Genomic DNA, 26890 nt, shown 5'->3' with positions numbered 1-26890 from the left:
TGAAGCGGGCACTGTGTGCAGGTGAGTGCCAGTCCCTCCTGCAGGTGCCCCAGTGGGCACCCAGGGCCGAACCCCGAGCCTGGACCCCACCAGAGCGTGCCACACTGGCCATGGGACCTGTGCTGCAAACACCCTGTCTTTCCTCCCCTCCGCAGTGGTGCAAGGCTTTGCTCACGCTGCCAACATGAAGTTCCAGGTCAGGGACGAGGTCCCGTTCCCCATCAATCGGGCGGCCGACTACTGTTTCCATGTGCTCCCTTTTTTCAGTCTCATGAGCAGCAGCTGGCTGAGCGGCGAGGACCCAGAGGTGAGGGCTGCTGTCTTTCTAAACCTGCAGCACATCCGTCACGTGTCACTATGCGTGCATGTCTGTGCAGTCGTGGCAGGGACACCCCGTGTCCGGGGTGATATCACATGTGTGAGAAATGCTCTGCCCACAGGCGGCGTGCAGTTGTGTGCGCTAATGGGTGGCAGTGAGCACTGGGGTAGGGGCAGGGCCTTCCAGGTGTGTCTCTTGTGGTGTCTGTGGGGGGTGGCAGCAAGGAGGAGTTTGCTTCCTCTGCACACTAGCCTGGTCCAGAGCAACCTCCCAGCAAGTGTGTGCGAGGGACTCAGTCCTGCCTTCCCTCTCTGCAGCTGCAGCAGGCTGCAGTCCAGGCACTGGGACCTGCCATGGGTCTCTTCCTCCATCACGAGGGGCATCGTGATACTGTTTTTGAGAGCCTGCCCTGTCTCCTGCAGCAGTACGGGGCAGGGGTCGACAACCTTCATGTCACCGTGGTGAGACACCGCCTGGGAAAGCAGCCCTGGCCGTGCCGGTCTGCGCGGGTATGGGTGGGGGTGAGGAGAGGTCCTTGGTTGCCCTCGCTGACCCTCCCTCTGACGGTCACCTTCTGCTGCAGAGTCTGAGCCGGGTCTCGGAGGTGGCCTATGATTTTCAGGTCCCTCTCCCTGACGGGACACTCGGGATCGTCTGCCTCGCCCTGCACGACCAGGTAAGGGACGGCCGGTCGTGTACCGCTCATCCTGGGCCCAGCAGGTCCAAGTCTCGTGAACCCGATAGAGCCAGCTGATGACCGTGCAAAGCCCCACTCTGCTGGTGAGCTCTCTGCTTGCCCAAGAAGAAGCAAACAGGCTGTGGCCTCCTAGTCTCCCCTCAGTCCAGTTCAAATCCCTGGAGCAGGTGCATGCAAATCCCTTTTCCTCGCGAGTCGGACCCAGAACGATCCCCCCTGTGGCACGAGTCCAGCCAAGAGCGGCCGTGCTGCTGAAGGGACTTGGAAGCCAGGATCCCCTCTGGTTTATGGTCTGGACCTTTGTGTTGTTGGCTCTTGCTGTGGTGGCAATGATGTCTCCTGGGGCTCAGGAAAACTCTGGTTCAAGTCATGGAAAGTGGGACTTGTGGATCCACGCCACACTTTCATCCCCATCCAGATGGGACTGTGGAGCATCCCTTCCCTTCCCTTCCTCCCACAGGTGTGTGATCATGCGCAGCTGCCAAGACCAGAGAACCACGCCAAGGTGTTGTACTGTCTCAGTCTGCTCGGTAAGGACAAGAGAGTCCAGGTGCCACGGGGGTTTCCTTTGGCCCTCCCTGCGCCGGGCCAAACCCTGGGGGGGAACGGGAACGAGGAGCGCTGAGCTCACCAGGGTTGTGCTCTTCTCCCCACAGCCTGTCTCTCCCCAGACCAATTTATTTCCTTTGTGGGCTCCTGGCTCCAGGCCGACAAGGAGGCAAGCCGTGTGGCGTCCCTCTCCATCTTCAGTGGCATCCTTGCTGCTGACCGTAAGTATGAGCAGAGCAAACATGTCGGCTGCTGTCTTGGCTGACCCGTCAGGCCCTGCGTTAGGACTGGCCAGGACTAATAACCCATCCCGCTCCAGCTACGCTCAAGAGCCCTGGCTGCGGAGAGCTAGAGCCAGACCTCGGTCCTCTGCGGCTCGGTCCCAGAGGGCCAGGAGCACCCTGCGTCCTGCAGGATGATGCAGGAATGCTGGGGTCAAATCCTGCTCGGGCACCTTTCCTGACCACACTCCCAAGTGAAGAGGTTTAATGAAACCTTGTTCTGGCCCAAGAGCCGGTTGCAGAGTAGAGGCAGGGGGCCGTGCGGATCGCCACAAGCAGGTCTTCTGAAACCAAGGTGCATCCTGCTGTGGAGGTGGGTGCCCAAAGCAAGCCCACACCGTGCCCTCCTTCTCCTTCCAGTGCCGGAGATGCGGGAGAAAAAATGTGACATGGTGCAGGCCATGAGGGGCACGCTCGGCGATGAGAGCATTGAGGTGAGGTGGTGTGTGAGCAGTGGCTGTGCCGGGGATGGCACGTGGGCCTGGCACAATATTCCCACCCCAGGTCCTTGCATTTGTGTAGGGAAAACCTTTCCTCCCTCCCAGCATCTCCAGGGCAAGCATTGCAGGGCGTTTGCCCCTCTGCATCCATAGCTGGGGGGAGCCGGGGGCCAGGGAAGTGTTATCCCTCCCATTGCCGGTGGGTGGGGAGGGCATCTGCTTTCCCTGAGCAGCCATCATGGTGCTATTGCATGTCAAGGACACATTGCTGTCTTGCCCGTGTGAGTGGGCTCCTCTTTATCAACCTTGAAGTCAAATGGGAGGTCTGAGGACCCTCCTTCCTCCCTGCCACCCTGTGCAAGGGCTGAGGGAGGGCTCGTGCCATGGCCGGCCGCTCCACCCTTTGGGCACAAGGGCGGTCCTCATTCCCACCTGTCCTCTCCTCCCTCCCAGGTGAAGAAGGCTGTGCTCCATTTCAGCAGGACGGTGCTCACTGTGCACGGCCTGGAGGAGTGGGCCTGGGAGCTGGTGGCCTATATTTTCAAGCAGGCCAGCTCATCTAGCAGCCAAATGGTAAGAGAAATGGAGGGTGGGCGCTTGGTGCTGATGTCCGAGCAGGGGGAAGCCTGGCACTGGCTGGAGCAGGAGCACGGGGCGCGCCAGGGCAGCCAGGCAGAGTCACTTGAGAACAGAAATGCTCTCGAGTAAAAATAGACCCCGAGGACATGTCTAGGTGCCCAGGATGTGGCTTGGCCAGTGACAGTCACATTGAGGGGACACAGAGGATCGAGCTGGCTGGCCCCCGGGGCAGATGGAGCGGAGGGGTGACGCCTGCACATTGGTGTGCGCTGCGCTGGATGTGAAGGGTTTTCTTGGGTGGACGAGGGAAGAAAGAACGTGGCAGCTGTCAAGACGTAACCCACGCTGGCTGCAGAAGAGATGGAGACTGAGTGCCCTGCTAGTGTCTCTGCACTACTCCTGAGCTTTCTCTCTGTGTCTTGTGCAGTCGTCCACAAACCTTTGCAGTGCTGATGCTGAGGAGGAACACAGCATCCGAGCCACCTGTGTAGAGCTGCTGGAATATGTGGACGTCTCAGTGCGTGGCATGAGCCAAGTAGGTGACCAGTTGGTGCCCTTGCATTATCAAGGCATCTCCCGGGCGCAGGAGAAGTGGGAGCTGAGTCGGAGCTGTCTGGCTCTTCTCTCCAGGTCTTATGGCCCCGGCTGCTGGAGTACATCGTGCCGGCTCAGTACAGCTGCACTCTGAGCCCGCTGTGCCGATGCCTCGGGGACCTGGCCGAGCAGCAGCAGTGGGAGGGAGAAGCGTCGCCTGGCACACCCCCCAGCAAAGGAGGTTTGCAATTCGGATCCCTGTGCATTCAACCAGCTCCAAGGGCCTCTTGACCTCTTGTGTCCATAATGCAAGGCCCAACGTCAGGGCTCTCAGTTGGGTCATTACAACCCGGGAGGTGTGGGTCCCCCAAACCCAGGGCTACCCCAGATGTATGCTGTGCCATAGGGGAATGCCAGGGCCTTTCTGCCTCAGCTTCCCCACTCATCCAGGGGTGCCTGAGCAGCACCTGCCTCACAGAGGGGCAGGGGGCAAGCTGCTTGCAATCCAGACACAGGAGGTGCCATGGAAGTGCCAGATGTGCCCAGGACCCAGGGCATAAGTGAGCAGGCGCATTGGGGATGGACGGGCTTGTAGCAGCATGTGCATTGTAGTTGCAAAGCAGTCATGCATGGCCATGCCCTCTTTCTCTCTCCAGCCAAACTTCCCAGTGCCCAGGGGCTGCTGGCACGACTCCTGGTGAGTACCCTGGAAAGGGCCCTGCCAGAGGAGTGGGGAAGGGCAGTGGGGTGGGAGACACGTGCCCGTGGCCTTGGCTGGAGGAGCACGCTCTGCCTCTTCCCACACGCGGAGCTGCCCTTTGCCGGCAGAGCTCCCTGCCCTTCGCGGAGCACAGCCAGGCTCGGCCCCCGCCTCGCAGCCTGTGGAGAGGCCAAGCACAGCACGTGGCCTGTGTCTGATGGCTGAAGGCTCTGGCCATGTGTGCTGGAGGCCGGTTTCCCTGCTAAGGAAAGGCGTGCAGCCCCGCTCCAGAGCTGAGCCCCTGTTTCTCTCTCGCTGTCAGGTGGTCGCCTCGGCCCTGGGCGACAGGACCCGTGCGCATTGTGCGCTGCGGGGACTGTGGGCTCTGCACCGCACGATCCACCCTGCTGTTGGGGAGCAGTGGAGGATCAAGATCCCCATCCTGCTCATGACTATGGAAGGTAACGACCCGGGGGGAGCGCCCCGGGGTGTCATTCCCCTGCCGCAGCGCCACATGCTTGAAAGCTTCTGCTCTTCGTCACAGGGGACGAACCCAGGGGCCAGACAGCATTGAGGCTGGTGGGACCCAGGGGAGGGTTTGCCCGTGAAGGGCTCCCCCAGTGCAAACTCTGTGCTGTTTGCCCTTCTGCAAATCCCAGCCCTGTGCCGAGCTGTGCTGAGCATGTCCGCCAGGTGCTGAGCACCCTCCATTCCTCTTACGGCCACTTCTGTGGGGTCTGGCTGTGCACAACTCCCAGGCCTGTCAGCATGATGTGTCCTGGACCCAATGAGCATGGGGGGCAAGGCCCGTGACTTTGGGACCCAGGAGGTGCCAGGGTGCGGATGCAGGAGCTTCCGCAGAAGGGATGCCCAGGGAGGCACCTGGGACTCTTCTTCAGCGCCGACAGCAGTGACATCCTTCTTGTTTCCCTCCCGCTTTCAGGAACAGCTCAGACCTGCCAGGACAACGTGTGGTGGGAGCACCTGCTGCTGAAGGTACAGGACGGCTCGCAGAGCTGTTACGGCAGCCAGGCAAACCGCGGAGGGCTGTCTGGGAAGGGGGGGTTCCCTCAAACCTCAGGGAAATCAGGTGCTGGGTGTCAATAAGGCAGGAGGAGTCCAACTTGGAAGGTTTGCCAGTCCCCTTGAGTCTGGCTTGACATCCAGAGTTGTCATTTGGGATCGTCCAGCCTTTCCATAGCGTCTTTGAGCTCAAGAAGTGGAAGGGGACGAGGCCTTGCTCGGGGCCTCTTGGGTGTTAGAAAGGGCACAGCAGAAGAGGAAGACGACGACTCAGCCCATGCACCCGTCCCTTTGCTTCCCTTCACTTGGGCCCTCAGTTCCTGAACAGGACACTGCAGACCATCGATGACGATGCCTGGAGCAGAGAGCTGATCCTGGAGCTGCAGCTGCAGACGGCCAGCTACGCCTGCTCCTCCCCGGAGAAGGTGCGTGCTCTTGGCGAAGCCTGGGTTGCTGCACCTGTTTCGCGGTGCTGGGGCAGGAAGGCTGCAGAAACTTTCTCTCTTGAGTTTGTGCTTTTCCAATCTATTTTCTTGATCCAAGGCATGGTCCTTGGTTCTCTACCCACTTGACTGCCCCAAAGGGAGCTGCTCGGAGGGGCTGCCCCTGCCTTTAGTTGCCAGTTCCCTGCACAGAGTGGGGCAGTTGCTGGGTGCGTGGGTGCTGGGGCTGGGCTCTCTTGGTCCTTCCTGGGGACGGGGTGTTTCTGGGTTGCTCTTGCCCTGAGTAGCGCGGTGCTGTGTTCCCAGCTCTTTGGTGATGTTGGTCTCCTTCTTTCAGACTTTCCTATATAAGGCACTTGGTACCACGCTGGCCTCTTGCCAGGATGTTGCCTACGTGAAATCCCAGCTCCAGAAATTTCTGAAGGACACAGATTACATGGACGCTTCGGAGAGAGAGGTGAGGGCCCTGTTCTGTCCAGACACGGCCAGGTCTTCCCTGACTCCCCCTCGTGTCCTCACCTCTCTGTTGCTGGTTTGCTACACGGCTTTCCCTTGGTCTTCCCCTTGCACAGCCCCCTCGCTTGCTCCAGGTCAGGTGCGCATTGCAGCATCAATGGGACATGGGGAGGATGCTCGGGTCAGGTCAGACCCACTCACCAAAGCATTTCTTGGGTTTCAGCAAGTCGTGAGCATCCTGGCTTTCTCAGCCAAGGGCCACCTGGACCTCACCCTGAGCACCCTGGAGGACTTTGGTGCTGCCATGAGTAAAGTGCAGGTGTCTGGGATCATCAGCCTCCTGCAGGTAATGGAGCTGGGGGCTTTCTCCGGCTTCCTCCCCTACAAACCCTGGAGAAGAGCAGCTTGGCAGTGGCACCCTCTCCCAGGGGACGTGCTCCACATCAGAGGTCTGCTGAGACGGCGTGGAGCGCAGTTTGCACTAGTCACACTTTTTATGCCTCAGGTTAATGCGTCAGCATTCAAAGAGCCCCTTTTGGGCCTGGAGGCAACTACATCTGTTGTTCACCCAGAGAAGGAGATTGTGTAGTTTTCACCTCTTTCCGTTAGCTGTGGGAGAGGAGACACGAGCCCTAGTGCCCAGCCTGAAAGTACCAGCTCCAAGTGCATAGCCCGCGTGCACACCCAGCTCCCTGGGCAGGTGCTGGGGGGTCGAAAGGCACCTACGTGCTTGCTAGAAAATGGGGCTCAGCTTCTGCACCGAGCACAGCAGGCAGGGCCACCTCCTCCACACCGGCCCTCCCAATGCATTGTGCCCAGGGACTTGTTATGGCCAAATGCCCGACGCGGCCCTGGAGCAGGGGCTGGGACCCAGGACTGCACTCCCACCCCCTGCCCCACCACCAGGCCTGCTGCCCCACTTCCCGGAGGTCACCACCTCTCGCCCGCCCCTGCCCGCACCTCCGTGGCTCAGCGTGGCACGGCAGCTCTCTCTGCCGAGCCACCCGGGTGCAGGATGGACATGATGAGGCCTGGGGGCATCCAAAACAAAGCAGTGGGGATGGTGCTGTGAGAGCTGTGGGTCTCATGGGGCTGGCAGGGAGAGCTGGTATCGCTGCTGGGGCAGCTCCTTGGTCAGCAGGGATTCCTACTTGGGGGCAGAGGGCATGGGAAGCCCTGGTGCAAGTGTCGTGTCACCCCTGCAGGACTTTCACCAGGGGAGAAGAGGCAGGACCCACAGGGCCTTGATCCTGGCCTACAGCCAAATAGCTGTGCATGCCCCCCAAACGCAGCTGCTCCCCCGCGTGGAGCGTGACATCACCAGGAGGGTCCTGCAGCACTACGTGAGCAGCTGCCAGGTAGGAGCCCGGGAGTGCAGCGTGGTGGGAACAGGCCTGCCGTGGCACTGAGGTCTGCTCTGCACCGGGGTGCCTGGACGGCTCGGATGCTCTGATGCCCCTGAACTCCTGCCTGTGAGGAGCACCTGCGTTCATGCTCCTGGGGCGATGGGCAGGGGGAAGGACCCACGTATGGAGAGTGCTGGGCTAGACACTCCTCACAACCTGTCCTGCTCTGGCAGGGGTTGTGCATTCATGCCCCTGCGCTGCTCCGCGCTCACCAGCCCGGACGCTGTTTGGACCCGGCAGTGTGCTGTGCTCTGGGGCCGTCCCAGGCGCTGACGGTAGTTTTGCATTTCATTTCCCAGGTGCTTGGCATCACCATCCTCAATAAGGTAAATGTTCAACGAGCCCACCTCTGCTCATGCACTTCCCAGCCCCTAACTCCCTGCGTCACTGAGGCACCATGACCTACCCCAGGCGGGAGCCCCAACACTGCCATGCACCTTGTCTGAGACGGGGGTGGATCTGGGGCTTTCTGGGGCTTGTAGACATCTCTCAGGGGTGCAAAGGAGGCTGCCTTTCACCCCTTCTAGACCTCGGTTCTTCTCCGCTCCTCATCCCCATCTTTTTGTCGTTCCCCCGTGAAATTCAGGACCTGGACTTAAAGCTGACCCTCATCCGGTCAGTCACTGAGATCAGCCGTGCCATCCTGGACGCTGACGGCTCCCAGAGCTTCCAGTTCACGTACAAAGAGGAGCTGCTGGGGTACATGCTGGTGAGTGGGGAGGAGGCCGGGGGCCCAAACTGCAAAGGACCTGGGGGGAACGTAGCGGGACTGGTTTTCCTGGGAGTGGCTCTTTTGTGGGGGCAGACTGCTTTTCACATCCGTCTTCCCCTGAGTCACATCTCTGCTAATCCTTTTAGGACTTCATAAAAGAGGAACCGATGGATTCCCTGGCCTCTCCTGTTCGCCTCACGGCCATGCTTGCCATTAAGCACCTGAGGTAGGTGATTCGTGCCCTGGCTCTCGGCGCTGGGATGCCCTGCTCAGAGATGAGCTCCTTGCTTCACCCTGGGGTGCTCTTCCTGCCAGATGTGGAGCTGAGAGACACATGCAGGGCTCAGGTCACAGGCTGCCCTGCCTGCAGCGGGGTTCAGGGGGGGTTGCAATGTGTTTGGTCGGCTTGGGGAGTTGGATGGAAAGACCTGGAGGTGGTGGTGGGACAAGTAGGAGTGATGGGCAGCGCAAGAGCTTCTCAGCCGCCATGCCCAGGGGTGTCTGGATTTCAGGTTCCAGGTTCAGATCGTATCTGAGCACTGGACCCACTTTCCAGTGTGATGGAGGGCTTTTCTTCCTCTCTGTCTCCTGCCAGCAAGGTGAAACCCTCCCTGAATCGGGATGCAAACAGAAGCCTGCTTGAAACCTGCCTCAGGTGCCTGGTACCTCTCCCAGCTGTGCAGCACCTGAGACAGGAGGGGGAGACAGCTCAGGACTCGTTGCAAATACAGGTACGCCTAAAGAGCCGACTTGTGGCATCGCCTGCTGGGACCACCGGCATGATCCCCAGCCGGCCCTGGGCCTGGCAGTCACCCCCGACCTCCCCAAAGGGGTCTGGGGTGTGTGCACACGCTCCAGCTTCCCTCTTCTGTCTCCCGCTTGCAGTCCTTGCACGAGTTGTCCATGCAGGCCTTGGGCGAGCTCATGAGAGGCCTCCTTGAAGAAGACCCCACTGAGAGCTGGGTCATGGAGATGTTCCACGTGAGTAGCCAGCAGGAGCAGGCAGAGCTCTCTTTTCTGGGAAGGCAGGGATGGGCCCAAGAGACAGGGAGGAAGGTTTCCTTCAGCAGGGCAAATGAGAGGTGTCCTTGGGGGTATGGGCAGGCATCCCATTGACATGCCTCGTAGCTGCCCCTTGTTGTGCCAGGGTCACTGCACAGGTCCTGCGGCTTCAGGGCAATGACGGTCCCCCTGGGATGTGTCCAGAGGGTGAAAGGATCAGGTTGCTTGGAGGGATGTCAGGGGCGATGGTGATGTTTGTGGTTGAAACGGTTCATCTGAGCTGTTTTGGAGGTGCCTCTGACAGTAGTCTGCTCTCCCGACAGCTTCTTGAGCCATGGCTTTCAGCTGGCAAGGAGTGGGAGAGGGACAGGGCCTTGCAGGGCAGCGCCCAGCTGCTTGCCGCCTGCCGAGAGGCCGTCTACTGCAGAGTAAGTATGGGCTAACTCTCTCTTGCCTTGGTGTCGTTGTGGCAGTCTGCCCCCGAGACCCAGACATCTTGCCTAGCAGACAGGGATGCATTCCTGTTCTCACCTTCCCAGGACCAGAAACTTGAATGTCACTCCAGGCAGACCCAGGCACATTTCATTCAGGTCTTTCTCCTCCTTTCTCAGCTGCAAGAGCCCTTCGGGAAAACCGGGTTCCTGCTGGGGCTGCTGGCGCCCTACACCTGCGCCTCTCTGGCCACATCCCGGCTGTGGGCTGCTGACTGCATTGCCTGCCTCCTCCCCGTACAAGGTGAGGGCACTCGGAGTAGGTGCAAGTAACTCTGCCCCATTTCTCCTTCTGGAAACGCTGCTCCTCTCCTCTGTCCATTCCCAGCTAGTCTAAAGATATCTCAAAAGACCCATGACTGGCCCTGGGATGACCTCCTGGAAGAGGAGAGTTGCATGGGGAGAGGCTTGTAGCAGCTCTGATCCCACTGCACCTCCACCCTCCTGAAACAGCTCAGACCTCAGACGTCACCCTTGGACCGCACTGCCCATGACATTGCACGTGGGTCCTCCATGGGGCCAAGGTACTGTAGCAGACATCATTACAGCCCTCCATCCTCCTTATTTTTATTCCAGATCAGTCCATGGGCATGGATGCAGCGGAGGAGGAGCTGAGGGGTATCCGGGAGGAGCTGAAAGCCTCCACCCCCGAGACTGTGCTTGCCGCATCCTCCCGCATGGCCAAGGTGAGTGTCTCAAGAGGCTGGTGTGGGGACTCTGGGGACCGGGCGTCCTTCACTGTCCACTCCTTTGCTCACACACGGTTTACCTCTTTCTATGGAGTGCATGGGGCAGGCATTAGGGACAATTATTGTTCATCCACTGCCTGCTGCTGTTTCCCCAAGTGCATGGTAGGAAGAAGTCAGAGCTAGTTTAGAAAGTTTTATAGATACTTCTGTCCTTGCACACAAGAAGAAACCTGTGTCAGTACAGCACCCAAATGAGAGCTATAACCAGGACTCGGTCACCTTGTGTACCTGCTTCGACATATCCTGGGGCACAGCTTGGCTGGGATCATTTGGTGTTATCAAATGAGGCTCTCTCCATTGAAGACGGAAGGAACATTTAAGCTCAGGGTTTGCCTCTTGCATGTACACCACGCTGCCATAGGGCAGAGGCTTCTGCACAGCACGACTCTTTAACATCAGCCTTGAGCTCTGGGGTAGCTGCCATTCCCAATGAGGAGCTAGATCCCTCCTGCAGCACCTGCTCATGAACCGTCGTTCAGCAGCAATTAGGTCTTTACCAGTTGTCTCACCTGGAGAAGAAAATCAGCGCAGTTTCCCTTCTTTCAATTTGTCTCCAGGTCCTTGGAAAATATTTTACATCAAGCCAGACCCATGAGTTTATGGAGACCATGCTGAATGCCATGCTGAGAGCCAGCCCCACATGTGCCACAGCAGGAGGACATTGGCTCCTCAGAATCATCAAGGAGCATGGAGAGGCCCTGCTGGAGGAGGTGAAGTTGAAGCTGAGGAGGATTTCTGCATTTGCTTCAGGCTTTTCAAATGCTGCTTTCATGCGGTGTGGACAGCGATCTTACCGCTGATCCCTGGGCATGAAGCAAGGGCCATTTCCCTTGCTAGCCTGAGATGGGGATGCGCGGATCAGGGGGTGTGAAGTTGGTGGTGCTTGTTGGTCCTCACCTGAGCACCCCCACAGGCAAAAGGCCAAAATGAGCATCTTAAATCAGCTCCCAGATATTGATATTGGTTGGGGTGCTTGTGCGAGGTTAAGGCAGGCAGAAATAGGTCCCAGGTGGCACATGCCATTAGGCTGTAGGTGTGTGCACATGGGTGCACGAGGGGCTGAGGGTAGTGGGTCGGTGGATGTCGGCGCATGTGTAGCAGCGCCCACTTTCACCCCGGGCAGGGGCATAGGGACGTGCTCGTTGCTAAGGATCACCCTGAGGCGGCAGTGTCTGGACACTAGTCCCTTAAAGCAAGGGATAGCTCAGATGGCAGCATCTTTCCAAGCGTGGGAGGGATTGGTTTGTCTTGTGCTGGCGAGTGAGCAAGGGCCCTTGTTCTTCTTCTTTTCCCTGCAGGTGCCGGACATCCTGGGCACCATAACGATGCACATGCCCGCTATGCAGGAAGGGTGCAGGAAGAGCTGCCTGCTGGAAGCTGTGGCCAGTCTAGCAGGCTTCCACGTAGAGGCCGTCACCAGCAGCCTGCTTTGTAGACCTCTGCCCATGGACAGGTACTTGCCACTCCCCACCTCCTGTACCGAGGGACACGCAGATCCCACAGCTTGGATAAGCCCGTAGAGGGTCAAGCCAGGTGCAGATCCCTTGGGATGGCTTCCAGAGAGCCATGTCCTGGTGGGTGTGTGTAGGAAATGCCAGGCTTGTGCCTAATGGCATTGGCAGAGGAATCACTGCGCCCAACCCCGTCCTACCCCAGCAGCACCTTTGGCCTTTGCTCCAATGCCCTATTGCTTCATGACATCACCAGAGTATCCATAGCTCGTATGTAATTCGGATTAACTTGCAGTGACACCTCTGAATTGTGGCGGGCGATGGGTGGAGGCAATGATTTGTCCATCCACGTGCTGCATTTGCTCCTCGCCAAGCTGGACCATCGGGCTGAGACGGAGAGCAGCTCACTCACCGCAGCATTTGAGCCACTGGCAGTAAGTGAGAGCCCAGCCCCAGGTGTGCACGGATGTGACTGGGAAGGGATTGACTGGGAAGGGATGTGACTGGGAGGAGAGCCAATTGCTAAGGGAGGTGCTCCCCGGGCTGTCCTGTGCTCTCCTGGATGTGAGGAAGAGACCTTTGGACTTGGAGTTGTGGATTTCCAGATGTCTTCCCCGGGCTGACTCTGGTCCTCTCTCTCCCTTCAGGCAACCTGTGCTGCTTTGGAGATTGTCAGCACCCTGCAGTGTGGCCAAGTGCTGAGGGACATGCTCCCAGCCATGCTGCGTGCTCTTGTGGAGCAAACAAGCCACACCGTGGGGCAAAAAATGCCAGCGCCCGGCGGGAGCCTTTGCAGCATTACAGAGGGCCAAGTCCACGTAGTGGGCAACCCTTGCAGGTGAGGGGCAGGCTCAGACTGCTGTCACAGGTTTGGCCTCGCTTCAGGCCCGCTGCCTGCAGGGTGATGTCTCCTTGCCAAGGGCTGTGCTGAGCTGTCTTGGTGCTGGCAGCTGAAAGACATGGGGCTTGTCTGCCAAGGGCCGAGTCTGACATGTTATGGCTGTTTGATCCTCCCATCTGACCTCCTCTGGGCTTGGGAGAGCCTCCATGCTTGCCTTCTGGCTTCCAACATTGATGCGTGCAAGGCCCAGCCCGCCCTGTCCCTGCCAGGGGACAAAGGCATGAGAAACAATGGCAGCATCGGTTTGATCTGAGCTGTCTGCCTTAGCCATCGGGAAGGCTTGGAGAGCAGAAGTAGCAACCAGTTTGGAGACCTTTGTCATCCCTACAGCTGCAGCTGTGGGCAGACAGGGCCTTTTCTCCCTTTGGGGGGCCAGGCACATGGGTATCACACCGCACTTGGCTGGGTGTGTATAAGTGTCTGAGTAACACACCTCCCGAGTGACAGGGAGTTTTGGTCCTGCTCCGGCTGCAGCACCTCCTGACAGCCTGTCCACGTGGCCTTCTCTTTCCCCAGGCTTTCCATGGAGGCCCTGGCCTGCGCCATTTCAAAGGGCATAGGGGAAAGTGTGGCCACATCCCTGTGCAAGGAGGGAACGTGGCCCTTGCTTGAGTGCCCAGAGACACACCACGAGGGGGTGTGCCAGCTGGCCAGGTAAGAGGCAGGCTGCCTTGCATCTGCGCTCTAGGCAGAGGGGAGAGCGGCGGAGGGGGCACTTTCCGTGCTGAAGCTGCAGGGTCGCGTGGGGCTGGGGACAGGGAGCTTGTGCCCCAAGAGATGAGAGCTGCCTCCTCCGAGCAACCGAGCTCTGGCAGTGCCCAGCCGGTCCCACAGCCAGGGGTTTCTCTTTCAGGGCTCTGCTGCCGTCGGGCATGGTAACGCCAAATTTCATCAAGGAGATCCTCAAATGGGTGCGGGCTGGGTCACCAAAGCTGAGGCTCACAGGGACAGCCTTCCTCAGCCAGGTAAGGCCCCGTAGAGAATGAGCAGTTGGATGGAAAGGTGGCTGGTTGCTGTGCTCTTTCCCTGGGCAGTGCCCCAGCCCCTTCCTAGGAGGGAGGATCACTGGAATAACTTGAGAGGTTTCTCTTGTGCCCTTGCCCACGCCTCACCACTTCTGCCATGTGACAAGGAGAGGGATTTCCTTACCGAGCCCTCATTCTAGCCAGCAGCTCCGAGCTTGGTCCTAACTAGTGCATCCTCTATAAGCACCCGGCATCCCAGGAAGACGCTGCTCTCAGCCAAGCAGTGCCCCCATCTACTCGCATCGGCACCACCTCTCCCGCTCACGCTAGGCCCCTGTCTTGATGCTTGCCCTGGCTCTAAGCAGACAAGCATGCCCACGTCCAACAGGAGAGCACCACGGGCTGAGGCTCTTCCTCGTGGTGTTTTGTGGGACTCTGCTCTGGCACAGGATACCTTTCTGCTGCAGGGCTCGGCTCTTGGCAATGACTGTGCTGGATCTCATGCATGCATTGGTTTCTTTTAGGTTATGAGTGACCCGTCCATCCAGGACGAGGAGCTGCTGAACCCAGCCCTTCTTCTACTGGTGGAACAAGCCAAGGACAGCAATTATGCTGTTCGGCAGATGGCAGCCAGGGCCTTGGGGAACGTGGCACATGGTGCCCCTGCGCAGGTGAGGTCGAAATCCCTCTGCCATGTCTGGACCGGAGCTTGACCATAGAGACCGGACAATGAGGCAGGGCTGAAAGGGTGCACAACCCCCCGACATATCTCCAGTGTTGCTCTCTCACCCCTGCGGTGTCCCTAGGGACCGTTGGGGTGACGAGTGTACTTTTGGTGTAGAAGTGGGTGCTTTGCATCTCACAGGCATACGGGAATGTAGCTGCGGGGGCTTGCTTGGACAGATGAAGTCCTGAACGCTCTGGGAATAACGGGGACCCCAGAGGTGAGGAGCGTAGGCGCTGATCCGTGTGTCACGTCTTCTGTTTGTCCAGCTGAAACACCACCGGACCCTCATCCTGGACACCCTGGTCCAAGCCTCCTTCGTGCCATCTTCAGATGAGCTAATGACAGAGGGCATGATATCTCTGGCCAAGGTCCTCAGGCAGTTCGGGACCAGAACAGGGCCCGTCATTTTGGCTGTGGGGACGCACGTTAGGGCCTTTTTCGACCACGTGAGTGAGCACCGCTCCCCACCCCCATTCGATTGCTCTTCGTTGTGGGCCCTGTCGGGGAGGGGATGCACTTGCTGCCCCTTGCTCCAGCCCAAACTGGAAGATTTTAACTGTTGTGGAAGAAATGAGTTCTCAGGAAGAAAAGCAAGCCCATGAGATAGAGGTTTGGTTGTGACCCCACTGGGGTTTCTTGTCCACAGAAGGATGATGCCCTGCGCACAGCCTCATTTGCCCTGTTCGCCACCTTGGCAGGGTGCCTCAGAAAAAGATGGCACACTTGGTTTAAAACCCAGGTGAGGCAGAGCTGGGCAGCGCTGCTGCTGCACCTGCAGGACCCGAACAAGGAGGTGGCCAAGGTAAGGACTGGTGACACTGGTGTCCTCAGCCCCCCCAGGTCTCCCCCGTCCAGCCCCAGGGCAGCTCTGCCAATCCTGCATCTTGTGGTGGCCATCCCCTTCCCGCTGGGGCAGCTTCATGCAGGCACCTCCTTGAGCTTGGGGCTGCCTCCCAGGTCCAGGGCAGGTTGCACATCCGACCCCCTGTGCAGGCAGGAAGTCTCCCCGCATGGTTTACTGAGCGGGAGACGGGGGTCAGCTGCAGGTGGCACCTGAAAGGCAGGAGAAGTCCTCCCTTTGCCCACCGCCTCTCCTCTGTGCCTAGTGCCAGGCTCCTCCTGGCCAGCCCCTCCTGTTCCTGGCCTGGGCACAGTCATGGGTCAAGAGGCAATCCTTGGGCTCTGCTCAGCAGTCAGCAGGGAGTCCAGACCTGGTGTGACCATGTTTTTCAGGAGTGCAGAAGAGCTGTGGGCCTCTGCTGCCCTTACCTGGGGCTCAGGAGGGTGCAGGGAGTCCTGGCCTTTTATGTGCAGGGGTCAGGAGAGGTGCGGGTCAACGTTCTGCTGAGAGACCTTTGCAGGCACTTGGTGAGTGAGTTTGTGAGCGGCAGGAGGTGAGGGAGGGCAGGGCTCTTTGTAGGATGGAGGGAGGGAACCGGGGCGCAGTGCCAATGCCTGCAAGGTCCAGGTCCAGGACCACAGGGCACGGGACAGGCCAAGATTGCTCCTTGGTGCTCCTGTTTCCTCCTGATCTGCACCAGCATGTGGTGCGGGAGGTCTTCTCACCACCGGGAGCTCACGTGTCCTTGGTCCCTCCAGGTCAAAGAAAAACCGGCACTCCTGGAGGGTCTGTGCTACAGGACCAGGAGGTACTACACCAGCTCCTGGCCAGAGATCCGGGCAGCAGCAATACATTTTACCGGTGAGAGAGGATGCCTGGTCCCTGTGCATTTCCCCCACCCTCACTAGAAATGGGAAAGCTGTTGCTGAGCAGGATCAGGCTGCAAATCAGCCCGTGCCTCAGGCTCCCCAGAAAGCACTGGGAAAGCATGATGCTCCCAGTGTTGCAAGGCTGGTGTGGAGGGGGACTGAACCAGACAGCAGGGCTGGGTGGTGGCAGAGAAGCCCTGGGCCGTGGTTCAGTTGTCCTGAGTGATGGAGACATGTCTGGGACATGGTCACTCGGCACGGCTCAGGATTGCTCGGCACCCACTTCATGGGGGAGGCAAATGGGATGGGGCAGGGGCTTCCTGGGCCGCAGCGTGCAGGGTGTGTGTTGGTTGTAACTGCCTGTGATGGCAAACACGGCACAGGGGAACCAGTGACCTGCCTCGGAGCTGAGTTCTCCTTGCACCCCGACCAGGGGAAGCTGATCGGTTGTCCCTGCTGTGTGTTTAGGCATCATGCTGGAGTACAGCAGCCCAGGGACTACCAGGTGGCTGAACATCGCCCACTTGCAGAGCTGTAAGTCAGAAATCCAGCCCCTGCCCTTCCCTTCTGGAGCCCAGAAGGAGCCGAGAGGCTGCAGGACCCCGAGAGACCGCACGTCTGCATGCATCGTGCACTGCCCACCCCACATCACTCCTGAGCCCCGATGCCCAGGGATGACCCGCCTGTGGCGCTGCTAGCACGAGTGGTCTGTTCATGAACGTCTCCTCTCTCCTTCCAGCTCTGAGGTCTCTGGAAAAGGACTCATCACCACCAGTGCAAGTCGCGGCCACCCAGGTCCTGGAGGCAATCTCGAAAAGCCCTTGGGGAAGGGTACAATCTCCAGATGCAAACCATGGGCGTACTCTGCCCCGTATATTTTCTATGTTTTGCTTTGGGTGCCTGAGGCCCGGCACAAACTAAGAGCAAGCTGCTACGCGTGCGTGTGTGCACACGCACGATTTCTGTAAATAAATTCTGTTCCTGGTTCCTCTGGCTGTTGTGGCTTCTGTCCTGAACACGGCAGAGAGAGAGGGGGGTGAAGCCTGGTAGCTTGGGGAGCGTGTGTCTGCTTGGTTGGGGCGTCCTGCCTTTTTGGGGGTTGTGTGGGCAGTGAGGTGGGCATTGCTGCTGAAGTCAGGGCATAGGTGCTACCACGTGTTAACCAGGAGCTGGGGCTCTCCCAGGCACACAGGCTAGGTACAGATGTTCAGGGAGGTTAGATTGGGTTAAAAATGGCCACCCAATCTAACTTAGTTCACTCGGGTGCAGACCTTCAACTTGATTGACCCAAGTAGAGATCTAAGTATGCACTTTCCAGAAGTTCAGGAAGTTTGGTGGATCAGGTTGCCCATTTATAGACCAAAGTTAACCCTATTTGTGATGTGGGCTAACAGATCAGGCCTGACAAGACTGATCTAACTGAAGTCCTGTACAGCCCGCAGCAGCAGCCTGTCTCTGCCCCATGCACAGATCTGGGGGCATGTGCCCCCCCGGGGCTGTGCTGAGGTGCGTGCCCCCTGCACCCCTGGGCAAGCCTCCTGGGCTCCGAGCATCCCGCGACCTGCCCCGGGGGCACCATTCATCCCCGCGCCCACCCCTCTCTCTGCTTCACACCCACCCTCAGCATGGGGGCCTTGATCTGCACCCCCATTCTCCTTCCTCTTCCCCCCTTACCTGCTGCGGTGGGCAGTACTGCACCCCTGATATGTAACTCCTTAGCTAACATATTCCAAAAATTACACAATGAACCTTGTTGCACAACTACAAGGCAACGGCATCATGCCACCAAACTCCCTAAGCCCCCTCCCCTGCCATAGGCAAAGCTGGGGGCTGAGAGCTATCGGGGCTATACCGTGGACCATGTTGAAACGTGCTCAAGAGATCTGAGGAAGAGGTCCATGCCTGCCACTAGAAATTTAAAACGAATAAAAATGAATTGTCAGTGCAAAGCACAACTGATTTTACAATGACACAAACAAAGGTTTGCAAAAACTATTCAGTATTTGTGCCTTAAATTTCCACTCAAAATGAAACTAAATTGCATTTTCAAACGAGAAGGCAATGTCAGGTAGCAGGAAAACCAACATTTAAGGGTGTTTCAACATGCACGTTTCCCAAGTGGAATAACGCAGAACGCAGTCGAACTTAGGAGCTGCCTTCCAAGTGCGATGAAGCAGAAGTGTCAGGTCAGAAAACCCTGGGGATTATTGAGCACCCCACCCTGGGGGGCCAGGGACCCGAGTCAGAGATGCACGTAGCCATTCCTGCTCTCCAGCTGCAAAACTGCCAGGCACCCTGGAGCGCCCTGCTTTGCTGCCCACCCCAGTCTTCCCCCTGTCCTGCCCCATTGCCCTGCGGAGGTGGGGGAGAGCCGAGCGCTGTGGGATGCCCGAGACCTGAGCAACCTCCCAGCGCGCCTTGTGCAGCATGCAGATATGACTGGAAGTGCTTCAACAACCAAAGGTTAACAAACAGTTTCTTGAGCCGGGCTCATTTTTTGGAGCACTGTGGCCCTTTCTGGAGGGCTTCTTAGGGCTTGCTGTCTGCTCACTCACCCTTTGAAGCATTCGTTGCTTTTGAAGCGAATGCTGCATCTGCCCGGGGCCTAGGCTCCATGCAGAAGAAGAGAAAGATGCCTGCAGAGATGGCTCCCAAGACAAGAAGAGATCTTCCTTCTTCCCCTCCTTCCCCTTGGGGCTGCAGGGAAGGGGAATGCCACCCTAAATAGGAAAGGGCCCTGATACCACTCCATGATTCATGCTCCCCACAAGCTCCTGGAGACCAAGTGGGTATTTGTTCTGCCCCGAGCCCTTCTTCAGAGGCTCACCGTGCCCGCACCGGGCTTCCTAATAATATGGCCCCCTCTCTGGGGCTCGTCGTGCCTGTGCTAGGGCGCCTCAAAGCTGCCCCTCTCTGGGGCTGGGGTCTACGTACCCCACACACAACCCGGGGTCTATGTTCCCCGCCCGCAACCCACTGGTTGCGCTCCACACCGCACGCTGCGCCTTCACCGGGGCTCTCTCGCTCTCCCTGGCAGTCTCTACTCCCTAGGAGCAGGCACTGAGGTGCCCTGCGACAATGCCAATAACAATCCTCCTGTTTTCTAGGTGATGAGGATCTCTGTATGGCACTAATGGCTGCTGGGAGAGAAAGGGGCTTTAGGGCATTGATGATGGGAGGGAGAGTTGGGGAGGACAGGGTGGGGGGAGGTGATGGGTTTTGGGTACATAACAGAGTCGGGTGGATGGTTAATCCGTACTCCTTATAACCGTCTCCACCCACGTCCCCTGCCCCTTCCACAACTGCAGGTGGATCGAGTGGCTCTGAGGAAGCCATGTCTCCCAGAGGGCCCCACGCCGCCGTGCTGCTGATGTTCCTGATGCTGACCCTGGTGTCTTCCTGGCCGACCGCGGACGGCAAGGAATCGCAATACGAGAAGTTCCAGCGGCAGCACATCGACGAGGTGCCAGACCAGCTGTTCAATGACCTCTACTGCAACACGAGGATGAAGAAGCAGAAGATGACCACTCCCAAGTGCAAGCTTTTCAACACCTTCATTCACTCAGATTTAGGAACAGTAAAAGCCGTCTGCACACGGACTGGGACTAAGAAGCCCAACAACAGGTATTACAGCAACGACAGCTTCTATGTCACTGACTGCAAACTTATAAGAAAGGACCCACGGCAAGGCTGCGTGTACAAGGCAACCACCTTGTCCCGGAGGATTTGCATAACCTGTGAGCAAGCCCACGGAGCTGGACTGGCACCTGTCCACTATGGCAGCTACAAAGAGTGCTTCCCCTAGTAGCCAGGGGTGGGGCAGGCTTTGACCCCGCTGCAAACCTCAGCTCTTGCTTGGAGCAAAAGGCTTGGTCACAGAGGTCCCAAATCCACCTCATTCACTAGTTACAGTCAGAGGTGCAACAGAGCAGCTGGGCTCACAGGGCAGGGACAACGCAGTGGGGAAGCGGTGACTTATGGCATGGTTGCACAACTTTGGCAGCCGCTGTTATTCCCACATCCAAAGTAACGTCCCACGTCCCACATCCATCTCCCCTCCTTAGTCGCGCTACTGCTTATTTCATATGTAGTATACAGAACAGGCACTCCCAGCCCAGCCGTTCTCCTCTTCTGGCCCCTAGCGCCCAATATACAGAACAGCATCTCCCCTCCGCGCCCAAATCCAGAGGCAGCAGGAACGTGCAGCCAATCCTCCAGCATCCTGATGAGGAGTCCTCAAAGCTGTGACCGAGCTAAACCTTCCGGCTGCTTTTTGCAATAAACAGCTGCAACTGCAAACTGGCCTGGATGCTCTCTCTCTCTGTGTGTGTGGGTGTGGGTGGGTGGGGAACGGCAGGGGTTTGGCGCACAAGAATTCATTTCTCTTCCCAAGAGGTGGAAAAGGGGGTGTTTCTCACACTGGGGGTAAGCTGCAAGCTGGACACTTGCTTCCCAGTGAATATTTTACAGACAATCACTTTCCCAAGGCCCAGCTGTAAATGACAGGGTTGACCATTGGCGGCAATATGGCATAAAGGACAGATTCTATGAGATCCAGAATGGATGGGGTGCTGGAAGTTGGTTTCAAGTAAGCTGAAATGCCAGTGAGAAGAAACAAGGAGACCACAATGATGTGAGGAACACAAGTGGAGAAGGCTTTATGCTGGCCCTGCTCCGAGGGGATTCTTAGTACTGCAGTAAAGATCTGAACATATGATACAAGGATGAAAACAAAACAGCTTAAATATAAACAGACACTAAAGGCAAGTATCCCTGCCTCACTGAGATAGGAGTCAGAGCAGGAGAGCTGGAGCAGCTGGGGGACATCACAGAAAAACTTGCTGACGATGTTGGAGTGGCAGAAAGGTAACCGAAAAGTGTTACCAGTGTGCAGCGCAGAATAAAGAATGGCACTGACCCATGCACTGACTGCCATCTGGACGCAAGCACTCCTGTTCATGATGGTCTCATAGTGCAGTGGTTTGCAGATGGCAATGTATCGATCATAAGCCATGATGGTGAGGAAGGCAAAGTTGGCTTAGCAAAGAAAAAGAAGAGGAAAACTTGGGCAACACATCCAGCATAGGAAATCAACCTGGTGTTCCACAGGGAATTGCCCATGGATTTGGGGACAGTCACAGAGATAGTTCCCAAGTCGAGGATGGACAAATTCAGGAGGAAGAAGTACATGGGAGTGTGAAGGTGGTGGTCGAGGGCTACCACCATGATAACGAGGAGATTCCCTATCAGAGCTGCCAGGTACGCTGCTAGAAAGATGGCAAAGTGTAAAAGCTGCAGCTCCCGGACGTTAGAAAATTCCTGGAGGAGGAACTCGGTTACAGTGGTTTGGTTGGACATTGCCTTCTTCAAACCATTGTATGATGCCTGTGGAGGGAACAAAAAGCTCAGCAATCAGCATCAGAATGGCTCTGATTCTCCCGTCAAAAACATCTCACACGCTCACTTTCAAATACACACAGGATCAACTGGAGCCAGATCTTTAGTCCACGGGAAAAGTTTGGTTTTGAAGGAATATTTTGATATGGATACAAAACAGCAATAGTGTTATTCAGCAGGCACTATGAGACAGATGACATTCTTGCTATCAGCTAGGAGGTGTAAACTCACTACGCTTTCAAAATTCGTGTTGTATTCAGGTTCATTATGAAACTACTGTTACATGGGAGATCTTTTGTAGTGTTCACAGGGCTGAGTCACTTGCAGCATCTGTCCCAAAACTCGGCTGGAAAAAATAAGAGCAAATACAACCTTTAGGTAAAAAAGGTCCCAACCCCACTGTGAAAAAACCATACAGTGTGTCAAGCAAACAGTAACAGTAATGTTTCAGCATGGCATCGCTCCATCTTCCCGAGGATATACCACACAGGACCTGCTTGTAAGAAATAACTCCACACCAAAGGTTTGCACGCAGACTGACTGCCACCTGGTTGCAAACTAGCATACAGGGCTGCATAAGAGCTGGATTGTCATCTCTATGTGAAAAGGAGGTACTACTATCACTCGGATACTTCTGCTCTGTATAACCAAGCTGTCACTTTGCCACCAGGACCAAAAGCAGGAATTTGGAGGGAGTCTGCCTTACTCCGGTGATTGCTACACAGCAGCTGGGTTTAGCCTGCAGCAACGGGGCCAAAAACACAGAATCCCAGCCTCACTGACTTTCTTTATGCCCTTCATTTCCAATTCTGTGTATTCAGACTTGAAGCAACTTACCGTGCTGGTCTTTGTGGGGGTTTCCACAAGCTTCTGTTGCATTTGGTCCTCCGCTGTCAGTATTGGTTGCTCATTACCCAGCTCTCAATCTATCTAGTCTCTCTTGCCTCTGCCACTATAGCTTCTAGATAATAAAGACATGGATGATTTGATTCAAACCTATTTCTGTCTACAGATGAACTGGCTGTAGCTGCCTCTGAGTCTCCTGTACTGAAAGGGCAGAAGATGCAGTAAGGTGATTTATCTGTGTCACTCTCCTAAGGGCTTACGGGACTCGCTCCCTAGAGCTCTTCATTGCTCAGAAGCAGGGGCCCCAAAGTAAACACTCCTGATTTAATGGTTTTTAAAGGCAAAATAACCACCCTGGGTCTGTAGTTTGACCTACTGTAAGGCACAGGTCATAAGTTTCATCCAGGGTTCCCTGGCTCCTAGCTCAGTGTAAGTTTTGGGACATATTGACAAAGGTTTTTAGGCACCCACAGATGCTGAGAGATGTTCAGTTGAATGTAGAAAGCTCCACGAGCTGGTTGCCTAGTTCCTTTTGTTTAAGTGGTGCTTAAAATCACAATAGCTGCTTACCTAAATCTTTAGATATCTCAATGCCTATGGAAACCTGGTCCTGAATCTATGGCATCCTTTATACCCTTTCTCAATAAGGAGCAAACTGCCATGACTCAGATTGCAACCACTATGGGGTAAAACCATGCACAGAGGTAGTTATCACAAACTAGGGAAATCTCCTCCTCCTCTACTTCTGGGAGACTTATTTTTCCTATCCCTTTAGGTTCCTTGAAAATCATAGTCTAACTTGACAGCAAGACCAACCAGGCACCAGGTACTGGACAGAAGAAGCTAAGATGATTAGGGCTTGTGAGATCTAAGCACAATGCTGTAATGAAGGCCAAATAAAGTTTGCCTACAAGGATTGCTAAGCACCCAAAATGCACCTTCTGTACGTGTTCAGAAGCAATGAAATTCAATCACCTAACTGCATGTTTCCTTTCTAGGCTCCACTGTAATCCATGTTAATGCTGGAAGGGTGCCTCATCCTGTGGAGGAATCTCATCCTATAGTTGCTCTCCAAGCATGGCTAAGTCACACAGACAGCTGTGAGCTTAGTGTACCAACTTTTAGCACAAAGGATTAGTGGTTGGAGCACTCACCCACCAAGTGGGAGACCTGAGTGTCAGGCCCTTCTGCAGCAGTGTCTATTGAGTCTGCTAAGCGCTGGAGTCAATTGTTTTGGGACAGAAGAATCGAGGAAAGGAAGGATCTTGAGGAAAGAAAGGAGGGGGAGCAGCAGGGTAAGGACTCTGGACTTCAGAAAAGCAGACTTGGACTCCCTCAGGGAACTAATGGGCAGGATCCCCTGGGAAGCCATGGGTCCTCCTGGACTCCATTGCATTTTAAAGAACCCTTAGTGAGAGAGCAAGAACAAAGTATCCCAGTGCACAGGAAGACTGGCAAGTACAGCAGAAGACCAACTTGGCTTAGCAATAAACTTCAGTCAGACAAAACACAAAAAGGAAGGGCACAAGAAGGGGAAACTTGAACAAACTACTAGGGAGGAGTATATTATACATTATATATTGCTTGGACATCCAGAGATGAAATCAGAAAAGCCAAAACACAACTGGAGTTGCAGCTAGCAAGGGATGTGACGGTTAGCTAGAAGGGTTTCTACAAGTATGTCAGCAACACCAGGAAGATTAGGGAAAGGGTGGGTCCTTTACTGAATGAGGAAGGCAACCTAGTGACAGAAAATGCAGGAAAGGCTGAAGTGCTCAATGCCTTTTTCACATCTGCCTTCAAAGGAGAGGTCAAGTGCCAGACGACTGCACCTGGCAGTCCAATTTGGGGAGGAGGAGAGCAGGCAACAATGCTGAAATAACAGGTTAGGGACTATTTAGAAAAACTGGATGTGTACAAGTCCATGGGGCCCAATGAAATGCACCCAAGGGTGCTGAGAGACTTGGCCAAAGTGACCGCAGAACCACTGGGCATTATCTTTGAAAACTCATGGTGATCGAGGGAGGTCCAGAAAAGGACAAATATAGTGCCCATCTTTAAGAAAAAGGAGGAGGAGCATCTGAGGAACTACAGACCAGTCAGCCTCACCTCAGTCCCTGGAAAAAACATGATATTCTCAAGAAGGGGAGGAGGGAGGAACTGGGAAACTATAGGCCAGTTGGTCTCACCTCTATCCTTGGGAAAACTCTGGAAAAAATCATTAAGGATCACATTTGTGGGAGCCCAGCAGGGAAAATAATTCTGAAAGGAAATCAGCACAGTGCTCTATTTACTAGGACACCCCCTGGAGCAACTAGAAACAATGGCCACAAACTGATGGAGAGAAGATTTAGGCTGGACATTAGAAAGAACTTCTTCACTTCATAAAGGTTGCCAAAATCTGGAATAAGTTTCCAAGGGAGGCGGTGCTCTCCCCTACCTTGGGGGTCTTCAAGAGGGGACTGGACAGCCACCTAGCTGGGGTCATCTGACCCCAGCACTCTTTCCTGCCCAGGGCAGGGTTCGGACTCAACGATCTACTGAGGTCCCTTCCAGCCCTAATATCTATGAATCTGTGAATCGGGGGTAAGGAAGCTGAGAAGCAGGGGAGTGGCAGTGGGGAGGGATAGGAGGGAAGTTGGGGAAGAAATGCACAATGTTTCTGGTGTTCATGGAGATTGTGAATGCAGGATGGGCAGTTGGTTTGGGTTGGGAGTGGGGGCACTCTCCTTGCTCAGAGGCAGAGGAGCAGGAGGGAGTTGCGGGGTGAGGGTGAATTGCTTTGAATGCTGGAGATTTGGAGTGGCAGGGCTTGCTTGGCTCTAACCTTCTTATTTTGGTATTTTATGATGTTTCCATATGTTTTCTCTTTACGCATAAACTGCTCTGAGATTTTTCTGGAAAGGATGAAATAAAAAATATCTGAGAGGGTGAGTTTTGTTGCTGAGACAGATTCTGAAATACTGGCATTTCCATGTGATTGAAATGTTGGCTCCCATGGACCTCTGGAAGAGAGGCATTTTTTTGCCAGACCAGCTTCTCCTGACCATCAAGGCTTCATGAAGACAATGTGGGGACATACACTGGGGCTCTTCTTCCTGCCACTACCCTCCAAATGAAGTGACAGCAGTGGAGCATGCCTCCCAGAAAAGCTGGGCCACTGGCATGGGACCCCTTGTCTCTCTCTCAGGAGAGGCTACAAGTGACAAACCTCTTGGGAACAGTAAAGTACCCACAGAAATAAGAGGGCCATAGGGAACTTGCAGGTCTACCCAACATCCAGTCAGGCTCAGCTTGGGTGAGGGCATGGGGCAGAACTGGAGGGCGGGTGGCAGGGGCTTCACAAAGCAGTAGGACTGAGGAATAGAAATGTAATGAGATGCTTGAGAGAGTTTTTTCTGTCCCAAATCAATCCAGTCCACCCATCTGCAGAGACAGCAGACACTACTGCAGAAAGGCCTGTAACTCAGGTCTCCTGATCTGTGGGTGAGTGCTTCAACCACTAAGCTTTTAAAGCCCAACGTGGGTGGTCTAGGCTCAGAGCTGTCCGTGTGCCTTAGGCATGCTTGGAGCACACCCACTGGATTGGATTCCCCCAAAGGACTGGTCACCCCTCCAGCATTTATCTAGATGATAGGTGAACCTAAAAGGGAAACAGGCTCCTAGGTGATTAAATTGCATTGCTTCCAAAGGTGTACAGAAGCTAAATCTTAGGTGCTTAGGAATCATTGAGGGCAAACTTTATCTGGTCTTCATTGCAGCATTTGACTTGGATCTCGTTTAGACTTAGTCATCTTAACTTCTTCTCTCAGTGCCTGGTGCCTGGCTGCTCTTGCTATCATGTCTGACTGTGATTTTCAAGGAATCTATCAGGACAGGGAATTAAAGAAGTGTCCCTGAAATAAATAAGGGGGAAGACTTGCTACTTCATGATAACTTGGTGCATGTTTGGTACAACCTGACTCATGGCAGTTTGCCCCTTGTGGAGAGAGAGTATAGATGATGCCATACATTCAGGATCGGGTATCATAGGCACTGCGATTCTTAAAGATTTAGGTAAGCAGCTCATGGGATTTAATACAGCTCCTAAGCGAAGGGAACTAGCCAAACTGCATATGTAGCTTGCTAAATTCAACTGAGCATCTGTCTGCATGTGGGTGCAAATAATCCATTATCGATCCATCCCACAGGATACATAGAAGCAGGGAGCCCTGGGTGAAACTTATGACCTGGGCCTTACAGTAGATCGAACAACAGATTCACAATTGTCTCTTTATCTTTAAAAACAATTTGTTCCAGGTTGTTTGCCTCTGGGCCTCTGCTTTGGAGCTATCCAGAGCTCAGGGGAATGAGTCTCACAAGCCCTTAGAAGAGGGACACAGATAAAGCACCTTACTGCAGCTTTTGTTCTTTCATGCCAGGGATGCTCAGAGGCAGAGACACCCAGTTCATCTGTACACAGAAATAGGCTTGAATCAAATATCAGTGCCCGTCTTCTAGAAACACAGTGGC

General features: G+C 55.6%; 3 protein-coding genes and 1 pseudogene across 3 annotated transcripts; 3 read left to right on the top strand and 1 right to left on the bottom strand.

The window, feature by feature from the left end:
- The first annotated feature begins 1671 nt into the window (after positions 1-1671).
- On the top strand, positions 1672-15080 carry LOC109284234 (maestro heat-like repeat-containing protein family member 2B). Its single transcript, XM_059731313.1, has 26 exons — positions 1672-1786; positions 2207-2280; positions 2740-2933; positions 3313-3400; positions 4422-4560; positions 5043-5095; positions 5440-5547; positions 5903-6022; positions 6245-6367; positions 7227-7379; positions 7727-7753; positions 8014-8136; positions 8286-8365; positions 8735-8870; positions 9025-9120; positions 9465-9569; positions 9753-9876; positions 10209-10414; positions 10939-11091; positions 11680-11834; positions 12128-12266; positions 12480-12670; positions 13250-13387; positions 13587-13698; positions 14223-14369; positions 14692-15080. The coding sequence occupies exons 2-26, from the start codon at positions 2215-2217 to the stop codon at positions 15025-15027; spliced, it is 3312 nt and encodes a 1103-aa protein (XP_059587296.1). The 5' UTR covers positions 1672-1786; positions 2207-2214; the 3' UTR covers positions 15028-15080.
- Positions 15081-15581: 501 nt separating this feature from the next.
- Positions 15582-16866, top strand: LOC132251481 (maestro heat-like repeat-containing protein family member 1). Its single transcript, XM_059731312.1, has 4 exons — positions 15582-15593; positions 15659-15793; positions 16025-16127; positions 16604-16866. The coding sequence occupies exons 1-4, from the start codon at positions 15582-15584 to the stop codon at positions 16831-16833; spliced, it is 480 nt and encodes a 159-aa protein (XP_059587295.1). The 3' UTR covers positions 16834-16866.
- Positions 16867-19469: 2603 nt separating this feature from the next.
- LOC132251480 (ribonuclease pancreatic-like) lies at positions 19470-19940 on the top strand. Its single transcript, XM_059731311.1, has one exon. It carries the CDS (start codon positions 19470-19472, stop codon positions 19938-19940), a length of 471 nt encoding a protein of 156 aa, XP_059587294.1.
- Positions 19941-20609: 669 nt separating this feature from the next.
- Positions 20610-21493, bottom strand: LOC132251479 (olfactory receptor 14I1-like; annotated as a pseudogene).
- Positions 21494-26890: the final 5397 nt, after the last annotated feature.

Source organism: Alligator mississippiensis, chromosome 7 (assembly GCF_030867095.1).
Source record: "Alligator mississippiensis isolate rAllMis1 chromosome 7, rAllMis1, whole genome shotgun sequence".
NCBI classification, from domain to species: Eukaryota; Metazoa; Chordata; order Crocodylia; family Alligatoridae; genus Alligator; species Alligator mississippiensis.
Note: the sequence above shows the minus strand (reverse complement) of the source record. Positions and strands in the feature narration are given on the sequence as shown.